The sequence below is a fragment of the Peromyscus leucopus genome, chromosome 1, assembly GCF_004664715.2.
Source record: "Peromyscus leucopus breed LL Stock chromosome 1, UCI_PerLeu_2.1, whole genome shotgun sequence".
Lineage (NCBI taxonomy): Eukaryota > Metazoa > Chordata > Mammalia > Rodentia > Cricetidae > Peromyscus > Peromyscus leucopus.
The window spans coordinates 145,598,919-145,624,387 of NC_051063.1; the positions used below are offsets into that span (position 1 = coordinate 145,598,919).

At 44.5% G+C, this 25,469-nt stretch overlaps 1 protein-coding gene across 2 annotated transcripts in view; it reads left to right on the forward strand.

Annotated features, from left to right (window-relative positions):
* Positions 1 to 25,469, forward strand: part of Lrrc28 (leucine rich repeat containing 28) — a 124,819-nt gene that overhangs the window by 10,470 nt on the left and 88,880 nt on the right. For both annotated transcript variants that reach the window (XM_028872794.2, XM_028872795.2), the window contains exons 3-5: positions 5,583 to 5,623; positions 15,428 to 15,465; positions 16,472 to 16,609. In XM_028872794.2, the coding sequence (XP_028728627.1) occupies positions 5,583 to 5,623; positions 15,428 to 15,465; positions 16,472 to 16,609 (217 nt within the window). The remainder of the gene's footprint in view (positions 1 to 5,582; positions 5,624 to 15,427; positions 15,466 to 16,471; positions 16,610 to 25,469) is intronic.

Genomic DNA, 25,469 nt, shown 5'->3' on the forward strand with positions numbered 1-25,469 from the left:
CACACACACACACACCACACAGAGTGTTGCTCGTGTGTACATGTGTTTAGGGCTGACCACTTAGGATTGTCTCACCCATTGAGGGCCCATCTCTGGAGAAAGCTGATTCTCCCTTGATCAGCAGCCTGGAGTTCTGGATTTTCCACATCCTTAGCAGCCCTTGATATTTTCCATTATTTTGTTGTTTTGTTGTTGATATCTTGTCTTAGTAGGTATGAAGTGGTACCTTGTTGTGGATTTGATTTGCACCTCCCCGAGGCTGATGGTATAAAGCATCTTTCCATGCACTTATTCGCAGCGTTTGTACGTTGTGTAAGCTGGCTTTCTATTGCTCTGGCAAATTCCTGGATAATCAACTTAGAAAAGGCTGATTTTGGCTCGTGGTTTTAAAGGTTCGAGTCCACAATTGAGTAGGTCATTGAGAACCCAGTGGGAGTGCTGGGTGAAAATGGGTGGCGAGTGTGTGGTGGAGTAAATCTGCTCCTCTGTGACTGGGAAACAACCGTGGGAAGAATGAGAGAGGAGGAGGAAGGCAGAGACTGAGTTCCCTTCAAGTTAACATTTCCTGTGCCCTGAAGACTCACTGCCTTCTCATAGCGCTCGCTCGCTCGCCTGGGAACCAAGTCCTGAATGATGTGTGAGGTCCATCTCTGACTGTGTTCTCCTGTCATGGTCCCCGTCTTTGAGTATCCTTTTTGTTACTGAATTCCTATAGCTCTTTTATGTTCTGGGCGCTAGATCCTTATCTGCTGTGTGTTTTGTAAGTTTTTCTCTCAGTCCATACATTGTGTTTTATTTATAATGCCCTTAGTGTACAAAAGATCTTAATTATGATGAAGTTTAACTTACCTCCTTTTTGACTGTCGTAGCTCATGCTTTTATATACCATCTGTGAATCCACTGCCAAATTCAAGAGGAAGGAGATTTATTCCTTTTCCTTTAAGTAATTTGTTTTCATTTTATGGGTGTGGGTGTTTTGCCAGCAGTTATATCTGTGCACAACATGTATATAGTACCCATGGAGGCCAGAAGAGGGCCTGTGTCCCCTGGGACTGAAGTTACAGATGGTTGTGAGCCACTGTGTGGGTGCTGGGAATTGAACCTGGGTCCTCTGGAAGAGCAGCCAGTGCGCTTAGCTGCTGCGCATCTCTAGCATCATGTTCCTATGTTTTGTAAAAGTGATGATTTTAGCTCTTAAATTCAAGTTCTCAAATTGAGAGAACTTGAATTGAGAGAGCAAGTTAATTCTTGTATAGTGTGAACTAGGGATACAAAATCATTCTTTTTATTATTATTTATTTATTTATTTATTTATTTTGAGACAGGGTTTCTCTGTGTAGCTTTGCTCCTTTCCTAGAACTCACTCTCTTTGTAGTCCAGGCTGACCTGGAACTCACAGAGATCCACCTGGCTTTGTCTCCCGAGTGCTGGGATTAAAGGCGTGCGCCACCACTGCCCAGCTGTTTTAATTTTTATAGCTGATCTAAGAGCCGAAATGTGTGACTCCTGTGAGATGTGTTGTTAGATGTTAGGTTTGAGCTGATGCTGAACCTTGAGTCTGACTAGCTTAGCCACACAGGTATTTCCTAGTCCTGATGGATGCAGAGTCTGGGTTCTTTGGTTACTCGGGCTTGAGGGAGGCCTCAGGGGTGAAGCCTAGCAAAGCTGTCACCAGTTTGAAGTCACTGTGGAGCAGGTGAGTTCTTTTGAGAGACTAGAGTTAGACAGACTTCCTGACAGGCAGACAGACAGGGAGAGGAACTTCCAAGATGGCCAGCTTTTTCCTTACCCTCCCGACTTAAGAAAAGAACCTGACAGTTTAAAACAAAGGCCTTGCAGGCTTTTGTCTCCTACCAGCAGCCCCCCTGCTGATGGACTGGCTCAAACCCTGACCAGGAGATGTCCTACACAGTTGTGGGCCAACCAACCATCCTGTCTCTCTTCAAGCTGGCCAACCCTAAATTAGGGGAGGAAAACTCCCCAGACTTAAAAGACCCAGCCCTCAAGAAGAGACTGGCTTTTTTGGCTTTCCAGAGGCCTTTTCTCTGTGTGTCAGCTGTACGCACGTGTTCCCTTACCCCCAGTGAATGCCTTCCTCGGACTGCTGTTTCTGTCTGCTCCTGTTTGCAGTGTTTAAGATTCCCCTGATGCTGTCTGGCTCAAGATTTTTTTCTGCCTTTTAATTTTCTAATTGTCAGGAAAACAAACAAAAACAGAGCCTGATCAAGAACCCCAGACCCGATCACTTTTGCCTTAGCTTCTGAAAGGGAGGAGCCAGAAGGACAGTTCCATCCAGAGAACATCACAGATCCGCTGTGGTTTATAAAACACATGAAATGCATGTTCCAACTTAACAGAATTTTAAACCTTCACATTTAAGGGGAGTTTGAAAGAATACTTTATGCCAGCTGTACTTGTTGAAGTTTACTTTTGCATTGGTCATGAAGAAACTTTGTGTATGTAACTGTTGGTGGGATTTCTGTTTTCCATGAAAATGTGGGCTTAGAGAGAAGGGAGTCATACCACAGAGTGCCAGTAGAGGTCAGTCATGGCCTGTTCAATACATGCGGTTCCCTAGGCTGTTTGAGCTTTATTCACGAGAGATGTACTTACCTATTTTGTACTTTCAAAAGGCAGTATTCTCACGAACTCCAGTCTTCTCAAAATTAGTGTACCGTATTTAAACATACACACAATGTGCTTAGCTTGTTAGTCAACTCTTACTGATGCCTGTCAGTAGCAGAAGTATGGTCTCAGTGCTTTGTGTAGAGCTCTAACTCAAAAAGCAAAGCAAAAAACCCAGCTTATCGTGGAATGCTCTCTGATAAAGCCAAGTAGGCATCCAGAAATAATTGAGGGTCATGCAAGCTAACCAGAAACAATATCGGTACGCCGGCAGATGAAGTTAGATGAGGCTCTGACGGCATTTCTTCCCTGCCCCAGTCTTTGCTTTAATAAGCCCTCTGCCCTACACTTCTCTAGTTTTGCTAGATATACCCATAAATGGAAATGCATGTTGTTACTGGGAAAGATACCAATACTAAAAGACTATTCCAGGGATTTTGATAGATCCCCTTGTGACATGTATACTGGTACCAAATATGAGGATCCAAAACTTGTACCACTTAGACATCAGTGATTCTGTCAACAGTGAGTATTCAGATACTTCGGTCACTTTACAGTGTCCATGTTCAGTGATGGAGCTTATGAGAAAAGGGCGTGGCTGTTATGTATCTAAGCAGTGGGAATGTGTCTGTATGCCTGAATGAAATTGTACATTTTTTTGTTTTGGTTTGGTTTTTGGTTTTTCAAGACAGGGTTTCTCTGTGTAACAGTCCTGACTGCCCTGGAACTCACTTTGTAGACTAGGCTGGCCTCCATCTCAGAGATTTGCCTGCCTCTGTCTCCTGAGGGCTGGAATTAAAGGAATGTGCCACCACCACCCGTAATGTTATTTTCTTATCGAAAATAAACCAGTGGGTTTCCATTGTGTTTAGTTTTTGGTTTTGTTGTTGTTTTTGTTGTTTTAAGCTATTCCTTAGAAAAGCCCATGTATTAGTTACTTCTCTAATCATTGTGGCCTATCTTTCTCATCCCCTAAGCTTCTAAGCTTCCTAAGGCTCCACAATCTGCCCCAAACAGCACCACTACCCGGTGACCAAATGTTTAATCATGAGTCTGTGGTAATATTTTACATCAGACCTTAACAGTCCTTGCCACTTTGTACAAAATCAGTCTACAAGTTTATACTTGATTTTTATTTAAATTTGAAATTTATATGTTTGGAAGTATGTGCACCTGTGAGTGTAAGTGTTCAAAGAGCCTGGAAGAGGGCATCAGATCCCCTGGAGCTGGAGTAACAGGTGGTTGTGAGGTGACCAACTTAGGTGCAAAAGCCAAATATGTTCTGTGTTAGTTTCTTTCTGTTGCTGTGGTAAAACATTGTGAGCAAGGCGATTTAGTCTGGAGTGGTAGTCTGTTCAGGAGGGAACAAAGGCGTGGCGGCTGCACCTGCAGCTGAGGGCTCACATCTTGAACTGCAAGAAGGAATCCGAGAGCCAACTAGGAATGGCGTGTGGCTCATGAACCCTCAGAGCTTTGCTCCCTGTGACGCACTTCCTTCAGCAAGGCCACACCTCCTAAACCTCCCCAGAGGCACCAACTGCAGGGACGCGTCATGAAGTCCATCACACACGTTCCTGATCGTTGGCCACCCCCACCCCAAGCATATCTGTTCCTATAACAAGGTTGTGCAGAACCCAGGATGTCTTTGGGAGTACTAGTAAGGCATCACAGGACAATAGGTCACTTTCTAAACACACCTTCCCCTTTGCATATGTCACTTCCTGTGCCCAGGAGGTGAACCAGAGCCACCCTCCCATCCACCTCATGCCGGTCTGTTATGTTTGTCTTTCAGAATTCATGCCAGACGCCTTTTATTTTTGTTTTCTAAAAGCTATTCCTGGTTCTGTCATTGAAACCTAGCTTACCTTTTGGTGTTTGGGGGATGTGGAATGAAAAACAAAAAACATATCCTGTGCACTTCTTCAGTTCTCATAGTGTGCATCTTCATGTACTTGTAACCATGAACTTGTAATACGAACCATGTTTGTGATTTGATACCCAGTTATTTACAGGACACCCCGGGGTGGGGCTGTCTGCTCCTTTCAACCTGTGAGTGAAATTGTAGAAGTTTCCCCTTGGAAAAGCACCCCTCCCCCGTGGCACATTTCCTCCGTCTGCCACGCTCTCTGGAGGCCGCCCTCAGGTCCAGAAATGTTGGACCACGGTTCTCATCTCTGTTCATTCTCAGCCTTCTTGGGTCTCATTCTTGGGCAGCAGAACTGGGGGAGGGAAAAGGGGACTTTGAGGACTCTGTGAGGCCACTGTAACAATGCAGCACCAACAGAAGTTCATTCACTTACACTCTGGACTCAAGCATCCAAAATTAGGGTGTGTTCATGGGGTGGGGGGGAGGCGGGTCTCCTTTTGGGGACTGTAGAGTCTGGCAGGCTTTTCTCCCTGTGCAGGCTGTTGGCAATCCTTGGCATTCTTTGTCCACAGCTGCCTCTCTAGCCCCCGATTCTCTCACCCACGGCCGCCTTCCTTCTGTCTGTCTCCTGAGCAGTGTCTGTCTTTTGTGGCCATTGAGCCAGAGGGTTCTGATTTCCCTAAGGCATTGTTTCTCAACCCATAGCTTGCAACCTTTCCACAGGGGTGGCCTAAGACCATCGGAAAACACAGATATTTACATTATGATTCCTACCTAACAGTAGCAAAATTATGGTTATGATTTAGCCATGAAAATAATTTTATGGTTGGGGTCACTACAACATGAAGCTGTTAAAGGGTCGCAGCATTAGGAAGGTTGAGAACCACTGCTCTAAGGGATGCTGATTTTAACTTTGAATTTACTAAGTGTCTTGTGATTGGTGTAAGTATAAATCCTAAAATGCTGAGTTATTATTTTCACATTCTTAAATTTTATATCCCAAGAAAATAGTCTATTGTGTTTAAGGTAATTAAAAATGTTAATACTTTTTTTCAAAGATAAAATTTAATTCTGAGTTTTTAATTTTCAGCCAGAAAACCTTGCTCAGAAGCTTCCAAACCTTGTGGAACTGTGAGTCTGTTTATTTAATTTTTAAAACAAATAAAACAATCAAACAAAAAAAAAAAACAAGAATGGGAATTTTAAGCTATTTGAAATGTGTTACTTTTGGGTGTGGTTGTCAGGTTGCTGCTCTGGGTAGACCACAGGCTTTGCTAACTAACCCCCTCCGTGGTGTGTTAGAACCTTTTAATGTGTTGAGGTAGCTCAGCTCAGGCAACGAAGATGCTCCTTCTGGGAAGTTTGTGCAACTGGGAGAATCTCTACTGTTGTTCCTATGTCAGGCTGGAGATAAGCTCTCTGATGGCACGCAGTAACATCAGTGAAAGTCTCTCCCCACTTCCTCCATGTCTTCGTAGGTAGTGGCAGTTCTTTTGAAGGTTACCTACATAATACTACAGAATCCCCTGTTTTGTTTTTGTTTTCCTGCGGTGCTGTGGGCTTTCTGTGTACATGGCAGGGCAGTGCTTCCGGCTTGAGAGGCGTCCCAATACCCATGCTTTTGTGACTTATTTTTAATTTTTTGTGGTGAGTGTGTGTGTGTGTGTGTGCATGCGCGCGCGCACACACACACACACACACACACTCACACACAGACCGGAGTAAGTCTGTTGATGTCTTTCCCTCTCATTTTCTACCTTACTCTTGAGACAGGGCCTCTCACTGAACCCTAGTGTGCCTTTTGGGCTCTGCTGGCCGGTTGACCAGCAAGCTCTCAAGACCTTTCTGTCTTTGTCCTCTAGTTGCTAGGGTTACAGATACATGTATCTCTCTCTGACTTCTTTGTGGTATTCAAACTCTGGTCCTTAGGCTTGCAGAGCAAGCACTTTTATCACCAAGACATCACCCCAACTTCACTTTTTTTTTTTTTTTTCTCCTTGAGACAGGGTTTCCCTGGCTGTCCTGGAACTCTCTTTGTAGACCAGGTTGACCTTGGAATCTGAGAACCACCTGCCTCTGCCTCCCAAGTGCTGGAATTAAAGGCATGCCCTACCACCACCTGACCACTTTTGTTTTTTAATCTGTGGTGGTTTGAAAAAGAATGGCCTCATAGGCTCATATATTTGAATCCTTAGTCACCTGGGAGTGACACTATTTGAAAGGATTAGAAGGATTAAGAGGTCTGGCCTTATTGGAGGAAGTATGTCACTAGGGGTGGGCTTTGAGGTTTCAAAAGACCATGCCAGGCCCAGACTTTCTCTCTCTGGCTGCTGATCAGGATATAGCTCTCAGCTACTTCCCCAGCACCTTGCCTGCCTACTGCATGGCCTCTGCCATGATGATAATGGGCTAAACCTCTGAAACTGTAAGCAATAAATGTTGTCCTTTATAAGACTTGCCTTGGTCATGGTGTCTCTTCACAGCAGCCGAACAGTGACTAAGACATAATGAATTATGTATTTGGGTTTAATTTGCCACTATGGAAGATAAACATTTAGATCTCATGTATTTCTCTGTACTCATTTCATTGTGCGATTTCATTGCAGGAACATTTTCCTTGCTGTTCCTTGCTCGTGTGTTATTTAGTCTGAGTATTGGGAAGATGAAGGAAAAGCTAACCTCCACATCCACCTTTACCTCGAGTCCCTGTCATTTGTCCCATCCTTTTTCTTTCTTTCTGAAACTCTTCAAACTAACAGAAAAGATGAGAACACAGTACAGTGAACACCCGCAACCCATCAGCAAAATGTAACATACTCAGCACTGCTGCCTCAGTTTCCTTCTCCTTCCGCCGCATGTGGGGTGTGTGCTCTGGGTGACAGGAAAGCACCCCAGGAGGTGACATCACCTGTCACCTCCACCAGGAAGCCCAGTCTCCTCAGTGCTCTCGGGTTTCCCTCTTGCTGAGCAGGTCTTAAGTTCAGCTAGAGAGCTGTGGATCACCACCAAGGTTGGAGTTTGTAGATGGTTCTTCATTCATTCATCCATTTTTCTTAATTAGGTGCCCTAGCTTAATCAACACAGGAAGTCGAGAGAAGTGATGAGCACATGAAGGCATCACTGTATCTTTTGTTCAGTCTTCTCCATTAAATATGTGAGCTGTAGGCATCTCTGAAGTCTTCTGCGGCTGGGGAAGCTATCTTCACCTCTTGCCTGTAGAGTTTTTTTCTTTTTAACTTCAGTGGGTCTTTTTTTCTTCTTGTTTTGTCTTTTATTCTACTAATATTGTACATTATACTGATCAATTTTTATACATCAAACCAATATTATAATGCTGGGATGACTTCTATTTGGTCATAGAATGTAATTATCTTTATATGTGGTTGAGTTTGGTTAGGTAGTAGAATTTTGCAGCTGTTTTCAAAAGGGATATTCTCTGTAGTCTTGTGATTTTTTGTTTGTACTTGGTATCCTAGTATTATTGACTTCAGAATGAGTTGGCAAGTTTTCCTGGCTTTTCATTTTTCTTTACCTTGCCCTTTTCTTCATTAAAAAAAAAATATTTGCTAAGTTTGGTAGTGGTCCCTGACTATTTATGAGCTGATCACTAATCACAGTTTCTGTAGCCATACTGTGTGCAGATTTGACCATGAGCTGTTGGTGTTCAGCTCATGATTAAACAGACTTCTGTAGACATACTGTGTGCAGATTTGACCATGAGCTGTTGGTGTTCAGCTCATGATTAAACAGACTTCTGTAGACTTACTGTGTGCAGATTTGACCATGAGCTGTTAGTGGTCAGCTCATGATTAAACAGACTTCTGTAGACTTACTGTGTGCAGATTTGACCATGAGCTGTTAGTGGTCAGCTCATGATTAAACAGACTTCTGTAGACTTACTGTGTGCAGATTTGACCATGAGCTATTGGTGTTCAGCTCACGATTAAACAGACTTCTGTAACTGCTTCAATCCTCAGTCTTTGAGTCTCCTGTGAGTGTTGTGACACACCTTGGCCTCTCCATTGTCAGCCGCGTGACTCTGCTCCAGCCTTCAGTTCTTGTACCTCTGTAGGGCTTCAGCTCAGCAGACAGGAGAGCCCTAGGCCTTGTTAGGTTCTTCAGCTGCTCCTGTGCACAGCTCTGGACTTGTCTGTGTCCACATGGGCCAGTGGCCTCCTGGGTTGCCAGATCCCTCATGGACACTCCCTGCCAGCTTTTCCTTCAGGTTTTCTGGTTTGTGTATTATTTGTTCTAGTTGTTTTCTACTGCCTCAGGAAGCTGTGAAATCCAACAGTTGCCTGAAATTTGTTTCAGTTTAGCACTGGGGACAGGGTTTTTTGTGCTAGAACTTTTGGACTTACCCTTGCTAATAAGATCTGTATGTCTATCTTACTAGTGCATATATGAATAAGAACAGCTTTGCCGTCAAGTCTTCAGGCAGCTCTGAGAGCAAGTGAATAGTAATTCTTTGGGACTGCGGCTTGGACAGCCTTCTCACCCAGTTTCCCCCAGGCTACCGCTTATCAGTCTCGTGAACTCTTGGCTTTCCTTAATTCTGCAGCCCTAGACAGTGGGGCATGGGGCTGGCACACATGAAAACAGAGCTCCCAGGCCACCGTCGGATACTCCACAGCAGTTTTCTTACAGAGGTACTCCCCTGTCACTGCAGGCCTTGGGCTAGTTGACCATAGTCTTGTGTGTGCTGCTTCTGAAAAATTTCACAGTGTTCTCATTGATTTTATGGAAAAGAGGCTCTTTATCACTTTTGCTCAGAATTATTAGGTTTTTTTTTTTTTTTTTTTTTTTTTTTTTAAGAAACTGCCAAATCATTATAGCTGTACCACCTGACATTTCCCTGGTGTGGCAGAATTCTCCCCCCAGCAGGAACTCACAAAGCCCCGCTTGGCCTCAGACCTGCCATGTAGACAAGAATGACCTAAACTCCTGACCCTTCTGCCTCTCTACCTGCCAAGTGCTGAGAAGCAGGCATGGACCACACGCCCAGCTTGTTAGTCACTGTGCCTGAGTGCGACAGATCCCTGACAGGAACAACTTAGGGCGGTGGTTCTCAGCCTTCCAACGCTGCGACCCTTTATACAGCGCCTCATGCTGTGGGGACCCCCAGCCATAAAGTTATTTTCATTGCTGCTTCATAACTGTAATTTTGCTACTGTTATGAATTGTAATGGAAATATTTTTGGAGATAGAGGTTTCCTAAAGGGGCTGTGACCCACAGGTGGAGAACCACTAACTTAGGGGAAAGAGAGACTTTGGTTCACAGTTTCTAAGGGATCTCAGTGAGGAGCAGGGAAGGTACAGCAGCCTGGCTCACCTGGGGATGGTAGAGGCAGCTCTCCCACGTGCAGGCAGGCGGTGGAGATGGGGATGTAGACTGGGATGTAGACCATTAGTCAGACTGCTGCTTCTTCCCAGGCCCCTGCCTGTGAGGTGGTGCCACGCACTCAAAGCATATCTTTCTCCTCAGCTAATTCTCACTGGAAATGCCCTCACAGGCACACCCGAGGTGTGCCGCAGTCTCCTGGGTCACTCTTAGGTGGGTAAAATTGACAGTGGAGATTAGCAGTCACGCCCAGTGAGGCTTCCCTCCTGGTGTTTGGTGGTGGTCCTGGGTCTCATTCCAGCAGCCATCCTGATGTGACTGGTTTACCACAGTGGGACTTCATTTGTTTCTCTAATGGCTGGAGATGGCGAACATCTTTTCATGTACCCACTTGTCATCTGAGCCTTGATTATCTGTTTTTTTGGTTTTTTTTTGGTTTTTTGAGACAGGGTTTCTCTGTGTAGCTTTGCGCCTTTCCTGGAACTCACTTGGTAGCCCAGGCTGGCCTCGAACTCACAGAGATCCGCCTGGCTCTGCCTCCCGAGTGCTGGGATTAAAGGCGTGCTCCACCACCGCCCGGCTGATTGTCTGTTTTTATGCTCAGATTTAATAGTCCTGATGTAGTCTATGGTCTTCTTGTCCAGCCCGTTACAAGTCCTTCTCCCAGGACATAGTTTTGCAGAGGAAAAGCTGTCTGCCTCGATGAAATCCAGTGTCTCAGTTTCTGCTTCTGGGTACTGTGCTTTGCTCTCAGATGGAGGAGCCTGGGACTCAGTGGTTTTCTCCTTCCCTAAGAGTCATGTTTCTGTTGTCTCAGTCACCTCCTGTGTGTTTCCGTGACGTGTTTCTGGGATTAGCGTCTTAGTTGTTAGCCTTTCTATCTTTCCGCATTGTGGAGGCATTCACTACCCTCTGTCTGCAGTTTATCAAGGTGTCCTGTTTCTCTTAAACTTACTCCTTTGTGTGTAAGGTATATTTTTCTCCTCTTGATCAAGTTTGAAGAGTTTCCTGTGAAATTTTTAAAATTCATTTCTTTTTGTGTCGGTGGTTCTGGGGATGGCACCCAGGACTCTGCTCGCTGAGTACGCAGCCAGCCTTCATGGAGCTGCCCCTCACAGCCCCGGGAGCCTCCAGCTGTTTACACCACCTTGTAGGGACTTCATCTTGATACGCTCATGGTTTTCTTTTCCCTCCTCTTTGAGTATACTGAGCTTCTAGTATTCATTTTCTTCACCTTTGCATGATCTTTAACATTGTTGCAGCACATGTTTCTAATGCCTCTACTGTCTTTGGCCTCTACTTGTGAGACTCCGGCATGCTCCTTGGGCTGTTTAATACATCCATAATCAGCATGGCTGTTCTTTTTCACTGTCTTTCTGCAGGTGCTTCAGTTTTGATCAATTGTATTTTTCTGCCCTTGAGGTCAGTTAGTACATTAAATCCATCCAGTGGTTTTATATATCATGTATTTTCATCTTATATATGGATGTCTTTGATCTCTAGACATTTCATTTTTCTTTATATTTTATAGTTCTTAGCGTGTTCATAATTTTCATCTAAATACCCCATCTTAGGGTTTCTGTTGCTGCAATAAAACACCATGACCAAAAAACAAGTTGGGGAGGAAAGGGTTTATTCAGCTTATACTTCCTTTATCATCAAAGGAAGTCAGGACAGGAACTCAAACAGGACAGGAACCTGGAGGCAGGAGCTGATACAGAGGCCACAGAGGGGTGCTGCTGGCTGGTTTGTTCCTCATGGCTTGCTCAGCCTGATTTCTTACAGAATCCAGGACCAGCAGCTTAGGGATGGGACCAGCCACTATGGACTGGGCCTTCCTGCATTGATCACTAATTGAGGAAATGCCTCATAGCTGGATCTCATGGAGGCATTTCCTCAGCTGAGGCGCCTTCCTCTCTGACTAGCATGTGTCAGTTTGTCACACAAAGCCAGCTGGTGCAGACCAGGATGTGATCATTATGGCTGTTTAAATGTCCTTGTTTGCCAGTCATTTACTTAGTGGGTTTATTTGTGTCAATTGGTTTGTTTTTTTAAAGTTTTTACTAGTTTGGGGTCATTTTCCTCGTTGGATGATGTGTTCTATAAATTTTCCATAGTCTACATTTTATTGTCTTTTGAGTGTTGCTGTTTCCTGGCATTTTTTGTTTGGTTCTTGTATGAATTTCTTAGAACAGGAGGAATCTCGGATCTAAGGATAGGTTAGCTCTCTTTGCAAAGGCCCGGGCTGTCTAGGCTCTCCTTTGAATGCCCTGGGTGAGTGCAGGTTTTGGCAGTGTGCTTGAATGTGAGCCTGAGTCCAGAGAGCTCTGTGGGCCGCTCAGCTGATAGCTTTTCTCCTGCGCTTGCCTAGGGTTTCTCTTATGTATGTGCATTTTATAATTTAGCAAAGAGTCAGGAAAGCCTGTAAGTTTTGGGGGCTGCTGTTTTTGGGGTGGGGTGGGGTGGAGCAAGGGGTAGTCCATCGTCTCCTGAACTCTTTTCCCTTGGCTGCTAGCTGACTGAAGCTTCATAGTGGCTCCATAATCTAGGAATTCTCCTTCTGTGCCGTAGTCGCGAATTTCCTCCAAGCAGACAGTTAGGTGATGACGGGACTTGCCTTGCTGGTTCTATTCTTAGGAGACATAGTCTTAGTCACCTGTTGTCACTGTCTGAAAATAGTTGTTTCATAGATGCCATCTGTCTTTTGCTTGTTTCCCGCAAAGTCGGGTCAGTCTGGCCCTTATTACTCCATCGTGTCCAGAAGTGGAAGTCCTGTCCTTCAATTAAAAAGAAAACTTTTCCCCGTGGAGTACACGTGTATACTAATGGTTAGGTATAAAGTTCAGGGCAGTTGTAAAGACAGCACAGAGTGTGCCAGGATACTCCTCACCCAGTCTCCCCTGTGCTTAACATCATGAACTCCATGGGACGTTGGTCAGCACTAGGAAACTGACATTACCATACTGAGTAAAAGTTTGTTTCAGTTTATTAAAAAGCCAGACAAAATGACCAGGCCATTTGCCAAAGTGACCTATACCCACCAGTGGTATTGGTACTAGCATTGAATTTGATTTCCCGCAGCATTTCAGCAAAACAGGATGAAAACAAGTTCCTTTGAAACATGACGGTTTCAGTTACTCTGAAATTAAAAAGAACTGATAGAATTGAAGGTCCTGAGCCTGTGACCACAAGCCTAACAGCTACACAAAGGCAGGCACAGGCACGTCACCTTCACTGACCTCTCTGACCTCTCGCCATGTCCTAACAAGCACCTCCCTGTGACCTCCATGTCATCAGTTCCTCTAACCCCCAGAGAGATGCCAACATGCTCTCTTTTGTGATTATAAATTAGGAGACTGAAGGTGTTGGGAATGTCCCCATGATCATAGGAGACTGAAGGTGTTGGGAATGTCCCTATGTATAAATTAGGAGACCGAGGGTATTGGGAATGTCCCCATGGTCATGTGACTGTAAGGACACAGTGAAGGTAGTACAGTGTTCTGCTATATCTCTCACCCAGTTATCACAGAGGGGCTCGCTGCCTGTACTAAGTGGATTCTCATTTGGTTGTATCCTAAAACTATTTGTGGAATTCAGATTGTGTTGTATTTAATGCTTGATGGATGATCTTTTGAAGACCCTGATGGTTCCAGTGTACAGTCAGGATTAGGAACACTGTAGTGCCATAGCCTCTTCACTGTAGACACATTTAGTGTATTAAAATATGTTTTTAAATTTCAGTCACAATAGTGGATACTTTAGTATATATTGTGACTTGGACATTTTCATAGGTAGAACTCCAGGCAAGTGTTTTATTGAAACAGTTTTTAAAGCCCAGCTCTGCCTCTATTTTTATGTGATGGCATCTGGTTTTTCAGTACAACAAATGCACATTTGCATACTTCAGTGTGTGTGCCTGCACATTTATTTACAGTCTTTTGGCACAAAGAACCTTAATCAAGATGCTTCCAAAGTATTACGTTTAAAATGTGTAATCAATTCCTATACACAAAGCAAAGAATGAATCTATTCTGGAGTGTGCCCTTGGTTTAATTGTGTCACATGCTTGTCACCAAGGGCCTTGCTGCCTGACAAACATAGACGCCAATACTACAGCGTGGACTGTTGCCAAGAGACACGGCTGTGTCGCCCGACCAAGTGGCAAGAAGGCCAGGAGCTCCAGGCTCAGGCCCCTCTCTGTCAGTTGGTGGGACAGTGTTGGGAACAGGACAGGGATGCTGCTTGTCGGTCAGATGGCGGTCGGTGTGCTTGCTTCTCTTTCTGGTTGTGAGGTTTGTTAGTTCTGCTGGGAGTTTGAGCATGTGTTATTGATCAGAATACTCGGCTGCTTCTCTTCATAACCGTTTTTGAAAAGCTGGTTTCAAACCTTAAGAACCATTAGTGAAAAGCCTTTAAGTATTTTTTTGGGGGGGGGAAAAGCCTCACAGCTGAGTGTGTCTGGGCTTAGCTGATTTGAAAACCCACAGGTTAGCATCCTCTATAACATTGGTTTAATTTGGCATAGGAAAAGCTTCACAAAATTACTTTCTGTTTTTGTTATTCACTGACATTCACTAAAGATTTTTAAAGTGCAAAAGAAGTTTTCAAAGTTATGTTTTAAAATACTTTTGGAAATTTGACTGGTTTGAAAATAAAGTATTCTAAAGTCTAGTTTTCTTACCTCAAAATCAGTAATAAAACCCATTTTCTTCTCTTCCTACTATCTGATCTCTGGTAGTCATGGTGTTTGGCTCTATCTTGTTTCCGATGGTACCTGGAGTCTCCACCAGAGTGTGCTAAAGACACTTCAGTGGGAAGTGTGATGACTCAGACTTGCCTGGACTTGCAGGTCTTTTTAAAGAAGTTCCATTTGCTGAGAAGGAAAATCTCTGTGCCTTGGCATCTGAGTGTCTACAGATGCATAGTGAACATTTAATCCCTGTTCTTGGGTTACAGTACACATGCCAACTAGAGATATCTTTAAGGGTTTATTTTTTTTCATCTTTGAATGTTTTCCCTGTAAGTATGTATGGGCCGATGTGTGTGCCTGGTACCTGTGGAGTTAAGAAGAGGGTGTTTGATCTCTGAAACTGGAATTACAGACATTTATGAGCCACCAAGTGGGTGCGGAACTGAACCCAGGTCCCCTGAAAGTGTAGCAGGCGGCTCTTAATGGCCGAGCCAGTTAGAAATATCTTTAGCTAAGTTACATTTTAGAAAGGAAAACTGGTGTCTCCTCCTACTCACTAGGTATTAATATTTTTCTTACACAATAGATGTTTTTCTGAAAACTGAATAATTTAAATGGACTGCAGAAATTAGTAATCTTTTAATGAGGCTGAAAGATACCTCATTTTTTTTATATTAATGATTTTAAAATGACTGAGACAGAAGATAGATTTAATATTTGTGATATAGCATAAGCTATTATTCTCAAGGTATTGTTACTTAGCTGTTATCTCTGTGTTTTGGGTTGACGTTACGGTATGAAAGGAAGTCTTACCTTATATTTGATAAGTTTTCAAATGAGCTTGTATTAACTGCTTGTCTGGCAAAATACTGAATAATAACAGCTACTTCCCCTTCTGTCACAGGTACCTTCACTCAAATAACATAGTTGTGGTTCCAGAAGGTAAGCGCACTTGGAATTTTTAGTTTGAAAACTATGTAGTTTATATTTTGCTTTATGAGTGGATGAAATTATCTCTTTAAACCCATTTTGGTTGGTGTGTTAGGGAATTTTAATCTAAAGGACTTTTTACTTTGTTGAGAATTATGACTAAATAGATAAGTCTAAAAGGATAATAAATGGCCAGGTAAATTACTAAATAAACTGCTGCCGGGAAACAGTGAAATAAGTACTAAATGGGACAAACTAAGAATTTAGTTACATATAAAATCGTATATTCTTTAAAGTTTGTGTGTGTGTGTGTGTGTGAGAGAGAGAGAGAGAGAGAGAGAGAGAGAGAGAGAGAGAGAGAGAGAGAGAAAGAGAGGGAGAGGGAGAGAGGGAGAGAGAACCACCTTGTGACTTGTTCCTCAGATACCTTCCTTTTAATTTTTTTTTTTTAATTTAGTTTTTACTCTTTGGGGGAAATCTCTCACTGGCCTGGAGCTCACCAAGTAGGCTAGCCTGGCTGGCCAGTGAGTGAGCCCCGGGTTTCCTTGCTTACAAGACAAGCACTTACCAACTGAGCCCGAGCCCCTGCCTGCCTGCCTGCCTGCTCTTAGTTACACCCCACCCCCACCCCTACCCCCCCCACCCCCCACCCCCACCCCCACCCCCACCCCGCCCCCGCCCACCCCACCCCGGTCTGAGAACAGGCCCCTATGTCCTGCCTGGCCTCAGACTCCACCCTCCCGCCTCCCCCTCCCCGGGACAGTGGCTGCTGGTGTTTGCCATCACAGCTGGGTTCATCTTTGAATGATTTATTTAGTCACACATTTCCCCCATTGTTTTGACATTTTTATTTGTTATTTTGTTAAGTTACATTTTATCTCAAGGTGGAAATATTTATCACTTTCGTAACTTTTGTTTTCACTGTTTTGTCAAAGATGGGAGAGTGGAGATTAGATCATTTCATCTGAGATCACTTACGTCACACTCATTCTGCCTTCCCTGTCTTTTCTCTCGGAAGCCATTGGGTCCCTTGTCAAACTTCAGTGTCTGGACCTTAGTGACAATGCCTTAGAGATTGTGTGCCCGGAAATTGGTCGTCTGAGAGCGTTACGTCATCTTCGATTAGCTAACAACCAACTACAATTCCTACCTCCAGGTAATCCCTGTCTGTATAGTTTCTTGTGCGTCACGAATCTGCTTTTATCACTGTATGCAGTGGGATGTGTCAATGTATTTGCAAGTATCTGTTTATTTCGAGATGAAACAAAGGGATGTAGGTAAAACACGACTAAGGGTTCTTCTGGTGGAAATGTAAGAAGGTAGTGTTTATCCTGGCCCACCGCAGGAGTGCGTTATGATCAGTGTCCTTTCCTGTCACTGCCAGGCAAGATGCTTGTATGGAAGTGAACTCAGATGCTTATGGTGTTTTTGGTAAAAATAGAATTAAGAAGTTAATATATAACCTCATAACAAGTCTCACCGCTTCCAGCTGTATTCGGTGCAAACACTTTCAAGTCAGTAAAGAACATGATTTTCAGGGTTTATCATGTGCCACCTGTGTTTGATCGTGCCAGCCTTCAAGTGTCTCTTTTTAGATAGCCGGAGAATTAGATGCTCCCTTGAAGACCGCCTGGAAATGTAGCAACAGGGATAGAAGCTTTCATATTTGGCACTAACAGATGCATAGCAGGGCCTGGGAATGTAGCTCAGTTGATAGAGTGCTTGCCTAGCATGTTTGAAGCCCCGGGTTCAATCCCCAGCTCTACAAATCTCGTACAGTAATGCAAGAAGATCAGAAGGTCAAAGTTGGCCTTGGCTACATGGTGGGTTCAAGGCCAGCCTGAGGTCCAAGAGACCCTGTCCCCAAAACCAAACTAGAGAATGAAATGCGTGGATCCACTGCAGGGTTTGCAAACCCTGCTTACACTTACATACATGCAAGGACACGGAGCACTTTGGTTCCCTGTGAGTGTTCCGTTCTTTCTTTCCTGTGCATCACATTTTGTGGTGGAATGTGGTCATTTCCGTCCAGTGCATTCCCAGAAGTTAATGGTGTTCTTCTGACACCACCTGACTGCCTCTTACTAACCACTGAAGGTGTATATTTCCTGACTGCTTTCATATAACTTGTTTTGTCTACACTTCCGTTCCATGAGAATTCAGGCATGCATTTTTTATTTTAATTTCCTAGCTTTTTTCTGTTGTCTGCACTTGGCTCTTCTTGTTTGGAGCGATATTTTATTCTGTAGCAACTCGGCATTTTAAGTAGTGACTTTTTGGAGAGCCCGGAGGAAGTTTTGTTCGTTGGTTTTGTTTTGAACTGGGTTTCAGTGTGTAGCCCTGGATGTCCCGGAACTCCACAGATCCACCTGTCCCTGCCTCCCGAGTGCTGAGATGAAAGGCATGTGCCACTGCGCCTGGCCAAGAATAGGTGCTTTTCTTCCTAGGCATCCTGTGTAGTGCTGGACGGGCCCTCCTGCTTCCTCGCCTCACATTCACGCAGCTCATTGTGAAGTTGTTTCAAATATCTGACTGGTTGGGGCCAAGTCTAAACGGCTCCCCCATGTTTGGCTGTGTTTGGAGACATGGTATAAAGAAAAGGAAGGTGGGTCTCAGGAGTTGTTCCTTGGTGGCAGTAGACACTAGCTGACATGTGATGGTAACTCCTTCTACGTAGTCCACGCTGTTATGTGGCTGTTCTTCATGCTGGGTTCCCTCAAAGGCTTCCCATCTTACTGTGGTGGTTGGTTTGTTTGGTGTGTGTGTGGTATGTGCTAGCAAGTACATGCGTGTGTGTGTGTGTGTGTGTGTGTGCGCGCGCTTCATAGCCACTAATTGAAATATGAAAAATGTTCAGGATGTAGAATTAACACAACAAGCACACATGTAAAAGCCTGGCTGTAAGGACAGTCAGAGCTCTCAGAACTGCTTTAAGCATGCACAATCTTAGCATGTTCAGATCGCCATGAAGCCCAGTGTTCTCTCAGATTCTGAAACTTGCCTATGACTTACATTAGAGGGCGCTTCTTGATACTACTCACCTTTCTACAGGTTCTCTTCCCTCTTCTATTGGATCGCAGAGTACTGCTGTTCTCTGTAGTGTGCCTTTGTCTTCTCCTCGTTCAGCTGCTCAGTTGTGGGGGCCTGGAAGAAGCAGGAGCAGTGTTTCCCTGGGAAGGTGGGCAGAGACTGGTGGGAGAGAGAGAATGGGGGAAGAATGGGTGTTGGGGGGGGGGCGTCAAAATCAGTTTCCCTTATTTTCTGAATTATCACACCATATGGTGATATCTTCCCGGGAGCTAGGTGATAGACAGGTGTATTCGAATAAAAGAAAAGGGGAGATGAAGTACCAAATAGCTTGACTCATCTTCCTGTCCTTCAGTATTCCACTCCCTGGCTCTGTTCTTAGTCACGCAGGCTTTCTCTGTTCTTGGGTCGTGCAGGCTTTCTATTTGAGCTAATTCTAGCTGGCCTCTGTGAGCTACAGCCAACTGCTCCACACCCCTGTCACCTCCAAGGCTCAAGCTGCTTGTCTGAGGTGTGGAGCTGAAGCACACTGATCCCATCACCTCTGTGCCATGTTGTGCCCCACACTCCCCTGTTAATGGTTAGGAAGTCAGAGTCAGCCATGACATCCATAGCTAGTGTGTCCCTGGATGGTGTGGACTGTTCTGTCACCTCTCTACCTTGTGTAATATGCTTGCTGCTCTTCTCTGTGATCTTTTTTGACTCACCTGAATGCAGATACTTTACAGCGTGCAGAGAACACTAGATAAAACAGGATGAAGGAATTGCCAAAGCCTCTTCTGAGGACTAGTCTAGGGATGAATGGAGTGTGAATGGAGCGGTGCAGCATGGTCTTTGTATTTCTTTTGTAAATTAAAACACTTAACTTTTTTTTTTTACAATATATTAATGCATGTTTTTATGAACGAAGCATATATAAATATTTTATTATTATGTGAGATACTGACGTGTGGGTATGTGAGGTATACCATGGCGCATGTATGGAAGCTGGGATGACTTTTTGGAGTCGGTTCTGTCCTAAACCTTTATGTGTGTTCCAGGGATCAGACTCCAGCCATTGGGTTTTGCAGCAATTGCTCTTAGCTGCTGATCCATCTCATTGGCCCTGTCACTGTACATTAATTATTCAAAATAAATAGATTTTGTTCTGACATATTTTTTCATTTTTTTTAGTTAGCCATAGGTTTCGTTGAGACATTTTCATCCATATATATCATGATATTGTTCTTATTGCCCCCTACCCTCTACCTCCCACTCTGCTTATCTCCTCCCTTATCTCCAAGTAGTCCCTTCTGTTATCATATCACATTTTTTTAAGATTTATTTACTTATTAGGTATACAGTGTTCTGTCTGCACCTATCCCTGCAGCCCAGAAGAAGCTACCAGATCTCACTACAGATGGTTGTGAGACACCATGTGGTTGCTGGGAATTGAACTCAGGACCGCTGGAAGAGCAGCCAGTGCCCTTAACCTCTGAGCCATCTCTGTCACATATTTTATTATACTCTTGCCCTGACGTATGCTCTCCCTGTGTGTGACTTCTTTCACTGAGAGTGGTTTCTTGGGGCACTCAGGCTGCCGCACGTACCTGTACTATGTTGGTTTTTATTTCAAAGTAGTGTTCCATTGCATAAGGATTCAGTTCCTCTTGAGCATGCAGGGTTTTCAAATGAAAGCTAACAGAACATAATGGAACATGGCTTTCTGTAGACATACCTTTTTATTTCTTTGGGGTAAAATATCTCAAGAGGAAAAAAGTTGTTGCTTCATAAGGTAGCTGTACATTTAACTCTTAAGACTCTTCCCAGCAGCCTTCAAAGTGGCCGCCCAGTTCTCCTCCTGCACTGTCAGGAAACCCCTGGCCTCTCCTCCCAGTCCTCACCTCAGCAGCATAAGCCCTGGCCTCCCCCACTGGTGGTCCTGTGTGTTTCTACTGCTTATTTTTAGCAGTGCTATTGGGTATAAAAATAGTTGTTTCATTTTGTATTTACTTTGTATTTTTCTCTTGCCCGAGAGTGGCAGGTACCTTCTTGTGTGTTTATGGCTATTCAGAACCTTCCCTTTGGATTGCAGGAGATAGCTTCCTGTTTGACATGTTGGTGACTGGCTTTTTCCGATTGCTGAGAAATTTTCTTCGACCTGCCCCTCGCTCCAGCCCCGTGAGAGCACTTCCTGCCGTCCCACTGGGGCCTGGATTGGCTTCTCTGTATTCTGAGGAGTTCTTGCCTCCAAGAAGTTTCTCTTGGCATTCTTATTATCTCCATCCCCCAGTTTTCCCTAGCTGAAAGCCTCTGAGTACCCTGGGAAGATTACATCAGAGAAAGAGAGAGAGAGAGAGAGAGAGAGAGAGAGAGAGAGAGAGAGAGAGAGAGAGAGAGAGAGAGGATGAGAGAGAGAGAGAGAGAGAGAGAGAGAGAGAGAGGAGAGAGAGAGGAGAGAGAGAGAGAGAGAGAGAGAGAGAGAGAGAGAGAGAGAGAGAGAGAGAGAGCGAGAGCACACGCACCAGTCTGCGAATGCACCTTTCAGCCTTTCACAGCTGGACTGATTTCTCATTAGCTTTTGTCTGGGGCAGATTCCTTTTCCTCCTGCTCTTTCAGACAGGGAATAGCAGCCAGGGATTTCTTTTGTTTTAAAATGAGCCTGTCACCTATTGAAGTAAGCTTAGGATAATTGCTGCCTCAGTTGCCAGTGAATTTCAGGAACTACCATTATGTAGCATATCCAGCGTGGTTTGGTTATTGTAAGAGAATGGAGAACTCTTATGACTATTCTATTTTTTTCTTTTGTTTTTTCCCTTTTTTATTATTTTATAATTTTGTGTGCATGCATATATATGTCCGTGCACCATGTGTGTGCGGTGCTCACAGAAGCCAGAAGAGGCACTGGCTCCCCTAAAACTGGAGTCACAAATGGTTGTGACCTCCATGTGAGTTCTGAGGCTAGAACCTGGGTCCTCTGAAGAACAGTGAGTGCTCATCACAGCAGAACCATTTCTCCAGCCCCTTCTTAACTTTATTTTGCAGTTAAGTAGGTGTGTGTGTATGTGTGTGTGTGTGTGTGTGTGTGTGCTTGTGTGTGCACGCGTATGTGCACGCGCGCATATGAGTGCAGATGCCAGTGGAGTCCAGAAGAGGATGTCAGACCTGGAGCTAGAGTTGCAGGTGGTTGTGAGCCACCACCTAACATGTCTGACAGGAATCAAACTTGGATCCTTTGTAAGAACAGTACATGCCTTCAACTGCTGAGCCATCTCTCCAGTCCAAATTTTAAAATTTTTACTTTATTTAAAACCTTTTTGACACGCATGCGCATGCATGTGTATATGTGCATGCGCTTGCTGAAGCATGTGTGTGGTGGTCTGAGGACAACTTGAAGATGTTAGTTCTTTCCTTCCACATGTGGGTCCTGGGGATCAAACTCATGTCACCAGACTTGCTGGTGAGCACCTTTACCTGGTGAGCCATCGGTCTGGTGAGCTATCAGTCTGGTGAGCACCTTTACCCAGTGAGCCATCTTGCCATCCCAATGTCTGTATTTTGAAATTACCCTTCCCATAACTGGCCACCATAGGTTGTGGATCTTCCTGTGTGTGTTTTCTGTTTTCTTTTGGATAACTTGAATATGTTTCAGTGTTGCGTTTATTTCCTGTGATAGTTTTTCTCTGGAGCTCACAATGTGCATCCTGAGCTTACTCCTCAGGAGACACTGTACGCCCTCATGTCAAGTAAGAACCTGATGGTGCATGTTTCCGTGTACCTCGGCGCTTGCTCTCAGACCGACCAGACACTCTTATTTCTGTACATGTTAAGATGCACACAAGCTCTTCATTCTGTTCTCTGCATGTCTGTGTGCTGTTTGCATTTCTCTTTAGCGTGGAACACTTCCTTAACTCTTTCCTGTAGGGCAGGTCTGTGTAGGGACAATCAGCCATGTGTGTGTGGGGTGTTGTTTGCTTTTGTTTTAGTGAAAAGGTTACCCTTGATTTTTCTGACTGTGGAATTTTGAGTTGGCTGGATTCCTTTCTTTAAGGGTGGCTTTCCATTTCCCCTGCCCTCCATTGCACGTGATGAAAAGTCTCTTGCTAGTTTTTGTCATCGCTCCCAGGAATGGTTTACTATTGCTGCAAGAAGGTATTCTTCATTCATTTGGTGTCATAGCTTATCTGGGATGTGTTTCAGTGCACGTTTAAAAATAATTATCTTTCTTGGGTTTTTTTATTTCCAACATGGAAAATTTTCTATCATTTCTTCAAATACTTTTCTGCATCATATTGCTGCTTTGTGGATCTGTGTTACATGTTAGATTAGTTGGTATTTTTCTGCATATCATTAAAACTTTGTTCTTTGTTGTTAAGTTTTTTGTTTTTGTTGTTTTTAATGTTTTAATTGAAATACAATTATATCCCCTTTCTCCTTCCTTTTCTTCCCCCATGTCCCCTCTCAAGTTGATATCCTCTTTTTCTTTGATTTTTAGTGGTACACACACACACACACACACACACACACACATCTGTATGTGTGTGTATGCACATATATACATAACTACAACCAGTTGAGTCCATTTTTGTTGATGTGCCTATGGTTTCAAGGTTGACCACTCTGCACTGGACAACCAGTAAGGGGCTCAGTCCAGAGAGGGGCTAATTCTCCCAGCAATCACTAGTTGCCTATAGTTCTTTGTATATGGTGAGACCTCATAACCACCCTCCCCACCCCGCATCCACATTAATATACCCACTGATACTGCCATTGTTTAGATCTCGTTTATGCGGCCCTTTCTAGGAGAAACTGTTTCACAGCTGACTTGCTGGAATTATGGTTCTTACAACATTTCCTCCCCCTCTTCCGCAGTGTTCCCTGAACCATAGATGCAGGAGCTGGGATGGAGATGTCTTCGTCGGGCTCCCCATGATCTGTTGATCTCTGTACTGTGTCCAGTTGTGGTCTTCTGTGATGGTCTCCATTTGCTGTAAAGAGAGACTTCTTTGCTGAGGGGTGCTAACAATACTTACCTGTGGGTGTAAGATTTAGAATGCAGTGTGAGGAATTATTCTGGTCTAGCAAAGTGGTAGTAGTGTAGAGTCTTTCCTGAGGTCCACGACTCACTAGCTCTGTGGAGCTGGTTAGGTTTCCAGTACCAGGCATGATTTCTCTCCTGCTGCGGGGTCCTTCCGTGCAGCTGGACAGCTGTTGGGGGGCATGCGTCGTCGTGTCTCCTGCCTGACTCTCTGTGTGCTGCAGTGTGCTCTTCTGCTCCTCTGCTCCAGTCCACCCCGGTGCTATCGGGAAAACTGCCACGGCTGATAAGCAACATGTTTCTCTCTCGTGCTTCTGGGGCTGGGAAGGCTGAACTCTAGGTGCAGCAGACTTGGTGTCTGAGGAAGGCTGTTTCCTAGCTTACAGGCAGAAGGGCATCTTCTCACTGTCTTCTCATGGTTAAAGAGGCAAGAGGTCTCTGAGGTCGAATCCCCTTCACAAGGCCCTCTCCCCCGGAAGCTAATGTCTTTCTAAGGCCTCCCTTTGCAGCGCCGTCGTATTGTGAAGAGTTTTCGACATGAATTTTGAGGATCGTGAGCATTCAGACCATGGCCCCTTTTCACCTTTTGCTTCTTTGTCTTCTTAGGTTCCCTTTTCTGCGTTTTCCAGGTGTTTTCTTTGCCTGGAACTCTGCTTTCTGCCATGTCAGCTTTGTGAGGCTGGCCTGTTTGTGTTCCCCTTACTTGTCCCCTGGCCTGGAATGTGCCAGGCCCACCGTGGACCTCATCTCTTTTTCCCTTGTTTCAAAGCTCACAGTTCAGTGCCACGTGTTCACCGCTCCAAAACAGCTGCCTTTTGAGTCGCTCTTTCCTGTTTTGGTGGGAAATGAGTCTCTTTTCAGTTCTCCTGCCGTGCCTGTCATCAGAATTTCTGTCAGACATTATTGTTTGGTTTCTCAGGTTTGCTTACCTTCGATCACGTGTGTTCTCAAGTTTGTCACACTTTTTAAAAACATTTATAGGTTACTTTTTCTGAGCATTGCACCAAATTGTTTGCTTTTGAACAAATCTAACCTAATATCCTCTTGGTGGCTTTTTTAACTTGATACAAAGTCATATCATATATTATGAAGAGAAACGTGAACACACTACAAATAAAGTATTATTGGGGAAAAGCCCCCATCAGTGCAGGCACACTTGCCAAATACTCTGTGATCCACTGTTGTAAAGACCACAAAGGCCAGTCATCTTGGACAAGACAGGAAAACTAGCTAATCCTCCAGCTACCATGCTTGATAGTGCTGTGACCCTCAGTCCCTGGAACTCCCCTGACAGAGGGCCATGGTGACAGAAAACACAAAGTGGCCAGGCGCCTGCAGAGATGAGGCTTGCATCTGGCTTATAAATCAGACTTTTTTTTTTTAATGCTTTAATCCTTGAAAAGCTGTTTTGCGTACCAAAAAAGGAAGGGCTTTTTAGCTCAAATTAAAAACATGAACGAACGGATTGTACCAGAGTGACTAAAAGCATGTACAAGCGCAGGGTTGTGTCCTTCCTGTAACCAGCAGACACAGCTGTGCCTTCAGCATTACTGATGTGAATTGGTCCTGAAACTCAGCCTCCAAATGCGATTTTTTTCCCCCTTTAAAGGATTTTTTTTTCCAGTCGGTCCATTGCTCCATTGAGCTTTGGTTTAGATGACCTCTTAGGGCCACCTCTTAACACCCAAGCAGCTTTGAGCACAGTGCTCACTGGTCACTGTGGTGGCCTTTTGCAGAGGCCGCAGAAGACCCAGTGCTCAGTCCCCCGGGCTCCCTGTTGCTTGCCACCCTGCGTGTTACCCTTTATTGACAGACTAACCAACTGTGGCACGGGCTGGCAGGTTGTGCCAGGCGCTGCTGCACTGGTTCTTCAGAGGCGTGGCTCCCACTCTGGTTACATGGTTCCACCGCAGGCTCCCTGCATTGACTAACTTTCTAAGATCGCTAGGTGGCCTAGGAACACTGGGTCCTG